General features: G+C 33.0%; 1 protein-coding gene across 1 annotated transcript in view; it reads right to left on the reverse strand.

The window, feature by feature from the left end:
* The window catches only part of LOC145292796 (MAM and LDL-receptor class A domain-containing protein 1-like), a 497,041-nt gene that overhangs the window by 263,650 nt on the left and 218,391 nt on the right, over positions 1–15,000 (reverse strand). The window contains exons 56-61 of the mRNA XM_080138835.1: positions 14,676–14,760; positions 13,154–13,228; positions 12,866–12,979; positions 7,095–7,241; positions 4,763–4,920; positions 2,170–2,368 (exon numbers count right to left, since the gene is read on the reverse strand). Coding sequence (XP_079994961.1) covers positions 2,170–2,368; positions 4,763–4,920; positions 7,095–7,241; positions 12,866–12,979; positions 13,154–13,228; positions 14,676–14,760 — 778 coding nt within the window. The remainder of the gene's footprint in view (positions 1–2,169; positions 2,369–4,762; positions 4,921–7,094; positions 7,242–12,865; positions 12,980–13,153; positions 13,229–14,675; positions 14,761–15,000) is intronic.

Raw genomic sequence — 15,000 nt, forward strand, 5'->3', positions numbered from 1 at the left:
ATCAAATGTTTCCTATAGTAAATTGATCGTATCACATGCTGTGTTGCATATGGTGCGTTCTGCTGAAACCACAGAATGAATTGCCAAACCAAGCTTGAATTAAAAACAACTAATAATTGCTAAATTTTTAAATGAAAATATTAGAGTTGCTAATTTAATGTTTGCCGCATCTAAAAGTATATTTTATAATATAATGTAATAAATTATAAATATTAAATTATTTCAAGTGAATAATATATATATATATATATATATATATATATATATATATCGACAATACTTATCGAAGACATTCCTATACGTCAAGTAACGAGAGAAAAAAGGCAAAAATCCTAGAAACATTATATATTATTTTATTGGAACTATTTAAGATGAGTAATTTGTATATTTCTTTATTTGCGGGCTGTTATCCTCATCTTCATCTGGAACACAAGCCTCTCGTTCGCTCGCTAACGCGTTGGATACTGAACTAATCTCTCCTCGCTGTCCACGAGTATATCTATCAAATCCTTTCTTTCGTTGGTCCTCTGACGTCAGAAATAAATCATCTTGATTGTTTATCTAAATTCCGGTTTATGATTTTTATGAAAACTAACCTTCCTTTTCACCAGGTTACCATTTCTGGTACCTATTCTAACATAAATGTTTTATCTTTAAATACCTTATCTGCTTCGATAACATTCTTTTTTTATCCGAACATTCCTTTTTGTTATCGAAATATTTCTACTAACCAATCATAGATTAGGCTGTTGTAGAGGGAGGTGGGTCGGCCCAAAAACTGTCATATTAGATAGTGAAGTGCAAGATATTGTTCTTATAACACCACCAGATATAAACGTATAAATTGTATGTATGTTGTTTAGCCAGAGGATATGATATCAACGTATAAACTGAGTCATGTTGTACCAGAGAGTTATCACACGGGTATATATTACAGTTCACATTTAGATAAAGGTATCATTTTTTATAAGAAGAATAATATATGCTTCATACCTTTCTGTCTCCAAAAGGTCTTCTATCTTCACTGCTCAGTTCCGTGACGAAACATGAAATGACTAACATCATCACCAATTGAGACCTCTGTTTTTCCTTCTTTGGTGAAACCACAGAACAACACTTTATATAGCTGTCACAAATGGTCTTAACTGAGTCTGCATTTCGTGTCTACATGCTTGTTCTTCACAGCCTCGCTTCCTGGCTTGAAGCACGTCCGCTCACTCCCGTGACTAAACTCCAACTCTTCAACTGACTAAACTTCCCGACCTCCTGACCTCAGTTCTGGTGACGTAATCGATTAAAAGACACGTCTCCTTAACATGGCCTCCTCTGTCACGTACACCTGCTCACGGCTATTTTGTTTATTTAACCTAGCTTATTTATGTAAACATCTTCAGCAAAAACCCATTGCTACACTTTATTCTATAAACAATAAATAACTCCTAATATAAACTATTTTAGGAATATTGTTGAATTAATAGATAGATAAATATATAGATAGACAGATAGATCGATAAAAACTAATTAACTTTTTACAATGTTATTACAAGGCTACTCAGAATTTTCCGGACAACCAATAACATAACAATAGATTTTATGATATAACTAGCTTGACGATATAAATTTTATATTTTTAATATTCAGAGTATTCGTGTCCATATATTCATTTCTTCTGAAAACGAAACGTTAAAAATACAATATGCCAATCAGATTCACAAATAAAGCAACGGTATATATATATATATATATATATATATATATATACATATATATACATATATATATACATATATATATACATATATATATATATCTACTGTTTTAAAAATAAAAATAAAAAATATATCTATATTTACTGTTTTAAAAATAATAAATAATAAAAATGTTATATACGTCCAAACAAATTAAAAGGGCGACTTTCTAAGTAAATAAAAAAAAAATGAGCTCCGAGGCGGAGCCAATATTTACCGTATGCATCGCTTGAAAAAACAACAATAACAAAATCTTTCTCTCTCTCTCTCTCTCTCTCTCTCTCTCTCTCTCTCTCTCTCTCTCTCTCTCTATATATATATATATATATATATATATATATATATATATATATATATATATATATAAGACCCTAATAGGCTAACAAGTTAGTAACAGGCACAATAAAGAAGATTTTCTCACCGCTTTCCGGGCACTCTCCCTCGCTGACTCGTATATCGTCAATTGCAATATCGCCATAGGTACCAGAACCAATCACACCTCTAAAAGAAATGGTAAATGGCCTGTTTTGCTTGGGAATCTGGAAGGCTTCTTTTTTCCATATCTGACCATGATTTTTCGTCCGTGTCAACAATATCATTTTCGAACCGTGTTCAGGATTCTGAAAAAATAAAAAAAGGAAATAGAGTAAACAGTGGATCCATTTTGTGTCGAACCAACAAGATTCAGTTCGGATTTTATCTTGGTCGATAAGGTGACGAAGAATTTACAGAAATTTGGAATTCTAATTTCATAATGAAAAAGAAAAACATATTTTGAAACAATAATTTCTAAAGGCAAAGTTTATTGCGAAAAAGATATTTCTGAAGTGATATATTAAATAAAATAATAAAAAAAAATCATTGAAATAACGAATCTTTGTATTAAAATTTCTATCCCTTTTCATATCGTAGACTGATCCAGCCGTTTCTGGGATGGCATCTATAAGAAGTGGTGCTCCCTCCAAAAGTATATATATATATATATATATATATATATATATATATATATATATATATATATATATATATATATATATATATATCTGTGTGTATTATATATATTTATATTATATACATTAAATATTATATATATATTATATATATCATATATATTATATATACATATCATATATATTATGTATATATATATTATATTATATATAGGTATTACATATATTATATATATTACATATATATTAAATATATATATTACATATATATTACATATATATATTACATATATATTATATATATATTACATATATATATTACATATATATTACATATATATATTACATATATATTACATATATATATATTACATATATATTACATATATGTATTACATATATATATATATATTATATATAAATTACATATCCTCCTTAATCATTAATGATACTAGATTATCCGTGACCCGTTGGGTCAGTATGTTATATTATCTATGGATTCATGTATGAGCGTGATACTTGTGATGTAAAGAAAATAGTTTTTTTTTGACATAACAGAAACATTTTTATGAAAGTATATTAAAATGAAAAATCACGGACGGATCACTCAAATATGAAAAAAAAAAATCCTCCCTATTCGTGTAAAGTTCCACATTTTTCCGAATGATCACTCAAAAATCGAAAATTAAACATGATTTTCCTACGAATCGAACGCCGACGAAAGTCATGTAGCAGCAACAACCCACATGAACCTACCGATGAGAAATATAAGAATGAAAAACCCATATTGGAATCCTTCAACCATGTTATAGAAACTTAAAATCTAAAAAAAATAATTAATAAAACCTGAATCAAAAAATAAAACCTAAATAAATAAAATAAAATAAATTAACATTGAAACAGATTAGTAAATGTGTCAACAAATTCACCGTTCTCAGACACCTATTTTGTATCTAGAAATGTAAACAAAAATAAAAAAAGAAGGAAGGAAGGAAGGAAGGAGAAGGGATGGATAGAGAGTAGTAGTAGTAGTAGTAGTAGTAGTAGTCTTGGTTTTACTACAAATGTTCTTATGTTTGTCAACGGCTTAAAGTTGTTTACTTATAAGAAAATAGCGACAGTATAAAGAATAGTTGCAAAACACCCCCACTCCTCCCATGTTAAATAATAATTTCGAAATAATAACGATAATATGTTAGTGCGCAGGTCAAAATCTGCAAAAGAAGCGATTTGTATTTATTTGTTTACGTTGTTATAGGTTAATGTTTATGCGCGCATGCGCAACCGGATGTCGTAAACCGGAAAGTGGGTTTCATCACTCGTTACAAGGTCATTTCAGTTTTATAATTATATAGATTTATACGAAATAAAGTGATTTTATATCGTAAACTTCTTCAGCAATTTCCGGGAATGATTTCATGGAAGTTTTTTTTCTTTTATTTTAATTACATTTTCACCCCAAACAAGGCACATTGCCACTTTGATGTAGGGGGCTACTATCAGGGACATAAGCTACAGGGGTACTATGTGAGGAGTTGAGCAGCAAGATGTCGGTTCACGTTACACTTGAATTTCTGCATGTCAGTTCAGTTTGGGAAGCAGGAACCCGGAAGGGAATTCCAAACTCTAGTGGTTCTGGGGAAGAAACTACTGGAGTAGTTATATGATAAACTGATTTTTAATGTCATAAATACTCTCCTCTTCAAAAGAATATACATGAAATAAAGTGATTTTTGTATTGTAAAATGCTTCACCCATTACAGGGACTAAATCCATTTGAAGTGATTCTCCTATCTATCTATCTATCTATCTATCTATCTATCTATTTATCTATCTATCTCTGTCTGTCTGTCTGTCCCTCTCTCTCTTTCTTTCTCTCTCTCTGTGTATATATATATATATATATATATATATATATATATATATATATAGATAGATAGATATATAGATAGATAGATATAGATATATAATAAAGTGGTTTTTAATGTAAATATCTCCCTCTCAAAAATAATATATATGAAATAAAATGATTTTATATGTTCTATCCTCAGCAGAGATACTTACGAGTATGACATCAAATTCTCCAATCGATCTGCCAAACATGTAATAATAAAATGTGAAACAATAGTCGGTGCTGTCTTTAAACGAGGGAGAAACCAACAGGGCTTCCTCGCCTCTCTTTCTTGGTCGTGAAGTCTCGATGTAAACATACCAACCCGATGCTGATGGAGAGAGAAGAGAAACAAAAGAAGATGAAGAATACAAATAAATTTGGTTGCTTTTGATAAATTCATATTTACATAAAAAAATAACGAAACAAAAGTAAAATCTAATTTGGTTACTTTTTTTATTTGTATCAAGAATTTGTTAAGAATTGACTGAATTTTGATGGAAGGTAAAAATGCATGACGAAATGAATGAGATAAGGTACTTTATATTTTATCTTTTAATATAGATATTTTTTTTATTGCATTTTTACCCAAAACAAGGCACACTACCACTTTGATGTAGAGGGCTACTATCTGGAACATAATTTCTGGGGGTACTATGTGGGGAACTGAGCAGCAAGATATCTGTTTACATTACACTTGAACTTCTGCATATCAGTACAGTCGTAGAAACAGAAATCCGGAAGGGAATTCCAAACTATAGCAGTCCTAGGGAAGAAACTATTATAATAAACCGCTTCCTTACATCTAAGGATTTCTACTGCATAGAGCGTGCGACTTTGCTGCTTTTCGGACTTTTACGTCGAGCTGGTACTAGGGCTGGTAGTTCGTCGGAGGATCTACCATTAAACTACTTATAAAACAGGTAGAGGGATGCAACATTTCGTCGATGGGACAGTGGATGAAGCCTAGCTGATAGTGCGGGACCCATAAGGTTGGCGACTCGCTTTTGAAGCCTGTCTAAGAGGGGGAAACTAATAGCAGATGCACCAGTCCAAATGTGGCAACAATACTCCATATATGGGCGAATACTGGCATTGTAGACGTACAAAATACTCTCAGGCGTAAATAGTTTTCTGGCCCGGTAGAAAGAGTCCACCTTCTTTGCAGCAGCCTTGGCAATGCACTCAATGTATCTGTTCCAACTCATGTTCCCCGTGAACGTTAAGCCATAACACAAAATATCAAACATCATTCTAAATAATGTTGCATTATGGTCCCATTTCAGCCGTTGCATTATGGTCCCATTTCAGCTGTTGCATTATGGTCCCATATTCACTTTTATTCATTGTAAAACAGAATTTTTTGGCAGTTTAATTAAATTATGGCATTCTTTCGTGCCTATATTAATTGAATATTATGGCTTAAATTCATAACATAATTTAATAAAATTAATTATAAATTTTACAATCACTGTGAATTACCACATACAGACGATATCTATCTTGAAAATCTCATGATACAAACTAGTTTTGACATGTGGAGTTTCAATTATTTATTTAATTATTTATGATTATTCCAGACGGTTCTTATCTCATATTCAATAATAAAAAAAAAATGAATGAGATTTAGATACATTTATATTATTTTCATTTTGAGGACTATTGTCCTCGTCTTTGATATTATTCTCACAACGTTTCAGCTGATGTAACATCTGACTTTCTGTATCTCAGAAAAATTTATTTATTTATATTTAAATATTTATATATCAAGCTCGACAATCTGTACGGAATATCTACAAAAACACTTTATTTAGTTCATTGGATATATTGTTTTCGTTCCATTAGCCATAACCTGTATAGAATCCCGAGTTCAACATAAAGATTCCTGAGGTTGACAAGACGCAGCTGAAAAAAGTCGGCCATTACATTGGCCGGGACATAATGGGAATAACATGCACACTGAGGATAGTAGTCAGTAGTCTGAATAATCCAAATATCTAAATTACCAGTCGTCTTAAAAATTCCGTAATAAAATAATAATTGCGAAAACAGAAAACAAAACAAACAAAACAACAACAAAAAAAAAACTTAAAAAATAGAACTCCCTCGGCATACTTACTCTCCAACCAGAAGTTTTTCCTGCATTTTGGATCTCTTATTTGCCTCTACACATGATTTTTTTTTAATTATTATTTTTTTTATCCCCTATGTATCTTTTTTCTTAATAGTCTCCTCTGTTCCATGACAATGGGGTCGGCAATCACTGTTACTTTTTTTTTTTCAGTACAACGTTCTCCTACTTTCACTTCGCCTTCTCCTCCTCTCACCATTCCCACTTCATACCAAACGTGATACAAAATAAACGCACTATTTGATTACTTATTTCTCAATAAATTTCTACTAAACTTGCTTAGTTTACGTTATCGCTAGGTTAATGCGGAGATTAAATTGCGTCGGGGGTCTTATAAGCAAGGGAAGCAATTCCATCAGTTTTATTTCTCTTACCTGTTCCGAGAGTGTGGTCAGTATCGGGTCCCGTTGAGTCTGATTTTGTCGGCCCCTGGGCGCGAACCCAGTTAAAGTCATCATCAGTTGATTGGGTCCACGAACAATAGTCATGTTCAAATGAACAATCATAGATGGAATGAGTTACTGGAAGTAAAAAAAAAAAAAAAAAAATTAGGAACAAATTTGCAGTTTTTAGTTTGTAATTGACTGATATGCCCGATATTGCTCGAGCGTCACACACACACACACACACACACACACACACACACACACACACACACACGTATACATATATATGCACTTTTTTTTTACACACGTAAAGCTTCACTAGTTTAAGAAATTTAAATATAATTTTAACTGCAGCTTATAAAAGCATTGAGATTTTAAACGAAACGGTAATCAAAAACTTACTTGCAAATAAAAAAACGACCAAAAGAAAAACACAGATACACGAAAACGACTATGGAAATTTCTTGCACAGATACGACTAAGAAATAAGAATGACAATTTGAAAAATTACAAAAAAAAGCTCATTAAGCAAGGACGCTCCGTGCTATTCAATAATACTTGTCTGAATATATATATATATATATATATATATATATATATATATACATAAATATATATATATATATATATATATATATATATATATATGACTACTTCATTTAATCACATAAATTAATATAAGAAAGTATAAATTTATGCGTAAACTTTAAGTATTTACTTCAACAGTGCTCAATACGTAAGTAGAGCTAGGTAGTAAGTTATAAAATATATATGGCAATTAAGTTACACAGAATATTCCGCGTTTCATCAACGCTAGCCTACGCCTGATGAATCGACAAACACACTACGTGCATTTACCGAACGTGTATTTGTTATTTATTTTATCACGACAACGTGTTTTATCACGAGTACGTGTACCTTGGTGATTTTTTTTTATACCAGTCGCATTGCAATTATATATATATATATATATATATATATATATATATATATATATATATATATATATATATATTACATAGAAATCATCTTTTATCAAGGCTCAGAGGCCACTCGAGGATAAGGGTTAAAGAGTGTACAGTAGTCAATTGGATAATATAGTAATCGTTAATAAAGGAAATTCGGTAAATCTGTAAACTTAAGTGGAACGGCTCATCAACAATTTGTTTACGTTGGACTTGAAGACAACCATATTGTATTGAGCTGGAAAGCAGGAAAACGGAAGAAAATTCCACAGGGGTGCAGTTCTAAGAAAGAAGCTTTGTTCATGGAATCTACGTTTAGGTTTAGGCACAGATAAAGAGTGGGGAAATTATTGATAGTGTTTTCAGCTAGACGAATGTTTTTCGTGAAAGTTTGGCAATGGGGAGACCATAGATCGAAGCTCAGTCGAGCACTTGCCATGAAAATAACGATAAGCAAAGAAAAATTCGCAACATCTCTTCTGTGAGAAAGCGGTTGCAGGGAAGAGAAAATGACATCTACGAGGCTACGAAGTCTATTTTGAATTCTATCAAGGCAGGATAAGTTCTTTCTAGCAGCTCCTGCCCAGATTTGGCAACAGTACTCCATCCTTGGACGTACCTGGCTCTTATGTAGATAGAGAATTACATCAGCAGTGAGAAATCTACTTAATCGATAGAAGGATTCCATTATTTTCCCAGCGGCCTTGGCAACGGATTTAATGTATGTGTTCCATTTCAGATCAGGCGTAAAGCTCAAGCCCAAAAGCTTATAAAAAAATTAGGCCTCCCTAAAACGAGAGCCATTCATTTCAATTGCTTCCAGATGGGGATCAGAGCGTTGATGATGTAAAGATAAAAGCTTGGTTTTAGATACATTAAAAATAACCAGCCACTTCTTTCCTCATTGTACTACGTCCTCACGATCATATATTGCCGAGTTTACCTCCAAAATATTTGCTTCTTTTTTCCTCCGAAATATTAGCTTCTTAATATTTTGCGATTTCTCCAGACAAAAATAAATAAACACAAACGAAAGCAAAACGCAAATAATGTCATACGAACGTGTATTTGTTATTTTTTTTATCACGACTACAATGACGACTACGATGACGACTACGATGACGACTACGATGACGACGACGACGACTACGATGACGCGAGGATGACAAACACATTTTACGTGTACATTTGTGACGTTTTAACCAGTCGCATTATATATATAGTTATATATTGCCGAGTTTACGTCCCAAATACTTACTTCCTTTTATTTTACGATTTCTCCGGACCAAAAAATAAATACAAAATAAAACAAACAACAATTAACAAAATACGAACGTGTGTTTGTTATTCATTTCATCACGACTACCATGACGACAACAACGACAAACACAATACGTGTACATTGGTGAGTTTTTAAACAGTCGCATAGCATATATATTTACATATTGCCGAGTTTACCTCGTAAATATTTGCTTTTTTATATTTTGATTTCGCCGGACAAATATTAAACATGATAATTTCATTTAACCAGATAAGAAACACGGGTTACTTACATCTGATAAATAAATAAACAGACAGGACAACAGAAAATAAGAGGGTGAGCTATATACAGATTTGAACGATAAAATTGTCGACCTCGAAAGACGACATGATTCCATTTCCGTTTGATGAAAACCGGTTTCCATTTTTTGTTGCAGACCATCTATTAGTTGTGTACAAATCCCAGGAGCGATGGAAGACTATCATGTCTGAAAGTGATACAATGTTCAACGACCGAAATCGGGGATGCGCCGCTGTACAACTCATGCTCTCTACCGATTTAATCCATGACAACAGGATCATTGCCAGCACCCTCAAACTGTAAATCCGACTGGTTCAACGCTTTAGGGCACAGCTCAACGAAGTTTTCGGTCACGGTTATGGTCCTTGGTGTGGTTTTAAGTGAGGGCCACATCATACCATTTCACATCTTCGAAGTAGGCTTGAAAGTCTACATTAAACTGTTGAGAGTGTAGTGGTACCCTGGTGCAATTAAATGGCTGCTGGCAGACACTGGATGTGGCAGTAGGACATGGCGCCGGCCAACAATTCCAAAAAGACCCAGGCTTGACTTCAGAAGGAGTGCTACGACTTTGTACCCTTCTTACACTGCCCCTCCTCCACCCGACCTGAACCCGATGGACTCTTTCGTTTGATCATACGTCGAGACAACATGACCTCCTACTACACCAAAGCCAGCCCTATCGCCTCTATCCGCTGAGTATTCGCCAAGCTCCCGCTGGCGCTTGTTTGAAAGGCATGCTCCCAGTTTCGGACCTGTATCAAGGCAGTGATTGAGGCTTAAGGCAGGTATATTCAAAAGATGTCTGATCTACTACATAATCAAATTACTTGAATTGATTTTTTCAATAAAATTTTTGAAATAAAACTGCAATGTTGTTTTCTTTAGGGTGACAATTTTATCGTTCCACCCTTTACATAGAGATGAAGAAAAATAAGAGAAGAAAAAGAAGAGAGAGAGAGAGAGAGAGAGAGACGAGGAAGAGAAAAGGCCAGAAAGCAACAAAAATTCAGAAAGAGAGATATATGAATATTAAGTCAGAGAGAGAGAGAGAGAGAGAGAGAGAGAGAGAGAAAGAGAGAGATGATCTTCAGACAGATGATCAGAAAATTGGAGGGTAAATGACCCACCCACAGAGTGAAAGAGATAGGGATAGAAATAGAGATGGATGGGTCGAGAGAGAATGACAGAGATAGCAAGAGATAGCAAGAGAGAGAGAGAGAGAGAGAGAGAGAGAGAGAGAGAGAAAGAGAGAAAGAGAGAGATTAAGAAAAAAGTGAGAGGGAAAATAGAGAGAGAGAGAGAGAAAGAGAAGGAGCGAAATAAAGAAAGAGAGGGAAAGAGAAATCGGGAGAAAGAAAGAAACATGCTTTAAACGGATTTCTTTTGTCTGTATTTGCATATTCAACTATCCGTGATAATAATATACATAATATTTTGGTTGTTGTCCTTTTCGACCTTTTGCAGGTACTTCTGTCGTTATTAGAACCATCTGTTATTGTCGAACTGAAGTTTTTTGTTTAATCAACCACAAAGCACAGCAGGTCATAACCTATAAAATGAACTATCTCAGAAATGGCAATAAATATTGGCCTCGCATTCATGAGAAGGGTCATCGGTTGGTCTAGAGGTTGTGTCGAATCTATGAAAAATTAGAAAAGTAGAAATGTTCACGAATTATGAGTTAAGAAATATGCCTTTCAGTTGAAGTACTCTTAAGCCAGACTGAGTAGCACCTAGTGATGGGACGATTCCAATATTTTTATACGATTCCGATACAATTGCCGATTCCGTATAAAATTCCTGGTTTCGTACAATTACCGATTCCAATTTCGCTTCTTTATAAATTTCTAAATATTTAACTATAAAATGATTATTTTTCCCAGATTACCATAAAAAACACGAGTTAAATGTGCATATATTTTCTCAGACGTAAAACGTACACTTGTGAGGGGGTGATCTATAGATTGAAGTTTTACTGGTAATTTAAAACAATAAATTTTTATTATTTTATTCTTACAACTAGCACTGGGAGACTTTATTTTAAACAAAATCAAATAAAAACGATAATTTAAGGAATTGTTTTCGGCATTGGAAAAAAGGTACAGATTTGTCGGATTTCGATACCAATCCCGATACCACCAAAAGTCCCTACTTTTCGGATTCCTAATTCCGATACCACTAGTAGCATCTAAAAGTTTCGAAGCGGGTAAATGTTCCAGTCAAATCAAAGGTCAAGAACGAGTGAAATATAGTGATAGACACCATTTACTATGTGTACTCCGAATGCAGAGCAAATCCATTTCTTTCTTCATACAATAGAAAGTTGTCAGGAACGAGGACTCTTTATCGCAACCAAAATTAACAGATTCTTAATAAAAGTAAAATATCAGTAATCGAAAAACACACTTAACGAAGTTCATAAAATCGTATTATTTAATGTAAAATAAATAAGATATTGTTTTCAAATCATCTTAAAAATATAATTAAAAATTAAAATTGAAATTAGGTGAATATACATAACATTTTGGTTGTTGTCCTTTCCGACCTTCTGCAGGTACTTCTGTGGTTACGAGAACCTGTTATTTTCGAACTGAAGTTTTTTGTTTAATTAACGGCAAGGCACAGCAGATAAACCATTTTGCTTATACGAACCACACTATAAATAACAGGTCACAACCTATAAAATGAACTATCTCAGAAACAGCAATAAATATTGGCCTCGCATGCATGTTGAATATCACGTCTGTAGTACAAAGCATAATAATTTGCTCGAGGTGAAATTCTAGAATTAGTGTTGCAGTTGTGGATGCTTGGGCGTTCTAAAATGTTATATTAACTGTCCAGAATTAAGATTGGTAAAAGTTAACTAATCAATTTCCGTCAATTCAGTGTTTTCGACTTTCTCCGTTCACATTTTTTAAGCCCGGAAGCAACATACAAATCACCGATAAAAATATGATCAAACAATACTTATTTTAGTGAAAATAATATTTTGTATAGCATTCATATTTTATGAAGTAAATATATAAACAAATTAAAATACGCAATTTCTCCATTTACTGTCAATTACAGCGATATCATAAAAGTTTAAAAAAATTATTGACGTCATTTTTAAAAATATTTACGGATATTTTACAAGCATTATTTTTTTTCTAAAGATAAGTTTAGTTTTATGAAATCGATCAAATATGCTTCACGGTCTCCGTTCACTCTTAAGTGACCATGGATACCCTCTGTAAAGATGGATGCCGTGTAATTATGAAACAAGAGTTGCGCATAACTCAACCACAACTCTCTTAAATGTGCAATGCTTGATTCCAGTGACAAGGATAAGTTCAGGATTTCTGAAAACAAAAGATAAAAGAAAAGCACAAAAAGCATCAGGTATTCCAAAATAGTCACCCATTTTAATACTGACAACGCTCAACGTTGCTTAGCTTAAGAAGACCGGCGTGTCAAGGTGATTATTTCGTATGCATAAGCTACCGTATACTTATATAACTAAAAAAATATATTACCGACAGCTGTTGGTGTTGTAGGTGGTATTGTTGTACTTGGGGTCGTAAGTCTTGGGTCAGCTTCTTTCGGAAACCCTGTAAGTAGAGTATAATTCATAGTAAAGAATTATGGAGGTGCAGATTAAAACACACTGGTAAAAAGATTATGCCGATGAGCTTCCATAGTTACAATCCACACAGCATAACCTTTTTAATATCAGCATTAATATATTCAGTCGAGATAATTAAACAGTAACCCATATTTAGTGTTTTTATCAATAATTTACATTACATACGTCATGCTATATTTTGAGAGAAATGAAATATTACAGATACAACATTTGTTATCAAAATACATTTTACCGTTGATGTGATTCAATTTATACTGATATCTTGAATTCTTACGTTTGAGAAACACTGATTAATTACATCTGATAAACACCAAACACTTATATCTGAAAAACACTAAATACTTACATCTGAAAAAACAGTAAATAGTTTCATCTTAGAAACACTAAATACCATAACCTGAGAAACACTAAATACCATAATCTGAGAAACATTAAGTATTTACGTCTTAGAAACACTAAAAATTGACATCTTAGAAACACTAAAAATTGATATCTTAGAAACACTAAATCCGAACATCTTAGAAATATTAAATACTTACATCTGAAAAACAGTAAATAGTTACATCTTAGAAACACTAAATATCATAATCTGAGAAAAACTAAATACTAATATTAGAGAAACACTAAATACTAACGTCTTAGGAGCACAACATACTTGTTTCAGTTTAAGGCACAATTGTACCATGATACTTAATTTTTTCATTTTAAACTTAAATTCAAGCCATGACCACCGCACAACCAGTACGGCCATAATATATAAAAAATATTCCATAAAATCAACAGTAGGTTCTCTACAGTGCAATGTAGACTACAACATATTGTGAACTAAGTCAATATTAGAGACATGTGAAGCTTCTTCTAGGTGCACTACGCACCTCAATAAGAGAAGGCAATCGATCAATTTGATTGAAAATTGTCGATTTCACCAATTTCGATTACAATAAAAATATGGGAGTGTGAAACATTCGTTGATCATTAGTCAATCCCGGGCAACATCGGGTCACCCTGCTAGTTTATATATACATCTATAAGGCCTTCCTTTAGTATCGGTTATGGCCTGGGAGTTTATAGTGAAACCATAATTACGTAATTACTACAGCACCTCTTCTGAGCAAGGTCGGTATAAGTGGACAAGACATGTCATTTCAGAGTTTTCCTTGTCCTAGACTAATTGCGCAATCAAAGGCCTGAAAGTACGTTTACCCTACTATTTAATCAATAGATAGAGGGGGCATATATGACGTCATATTTTCCCAAGAGTATTAGTGAACATGAGTCAGTAGCCCAATGAGAACTCGAAACTTGTGTGTATAACGAGCTGACGGTCGGCGCCAGTAACCCGTACACGTCTCCATTTCCACACAATTTTTTATAGAATATGCTAGTTTAATAACCGGTCAAGTAGTACTTACGGTTACATGATATGGTTTGAAATGTGACATCATCCAGTGCAATATAGCTTTTGGATCCCGTACCAATTGTTCCTGTAATGACAATCTGAAAAAAAAAAAAAAAAAAAAGAAGACGTATGAATGAAATAGGTAAAACTGCAAACAACCTATGTAATGTTCTTCCTTAATTAATTCAAATACACTTTTGAAGGCCAAACTGCTTGAAAAAAAAATAACGCCAAATCCGCGAAATTTACATTTCAAAAGGCCAATCTGGCCAGCATGAGCAAGAGTATGAGAGTGAGCTCCCTTTGATGTCGCCTCGTTTTCGAATATCATTTTATAA

The sequence above is a fragment of the Euprymna scolopes genome, chromosome 14, assembly GCF_053919585.1.
Source record: "Euprymna scolopes isolate OS-2025 chromosome 14, ASM5391958v1, whole genome shotgun sequence".
Taxonomy (NCBI): domain Eukaryota; kingdom Metazoa; phylum Mollusca; class Cephalopoda; order Sepiida; family Sepiolidae; genus Euprymna; species Euprymna scolopes.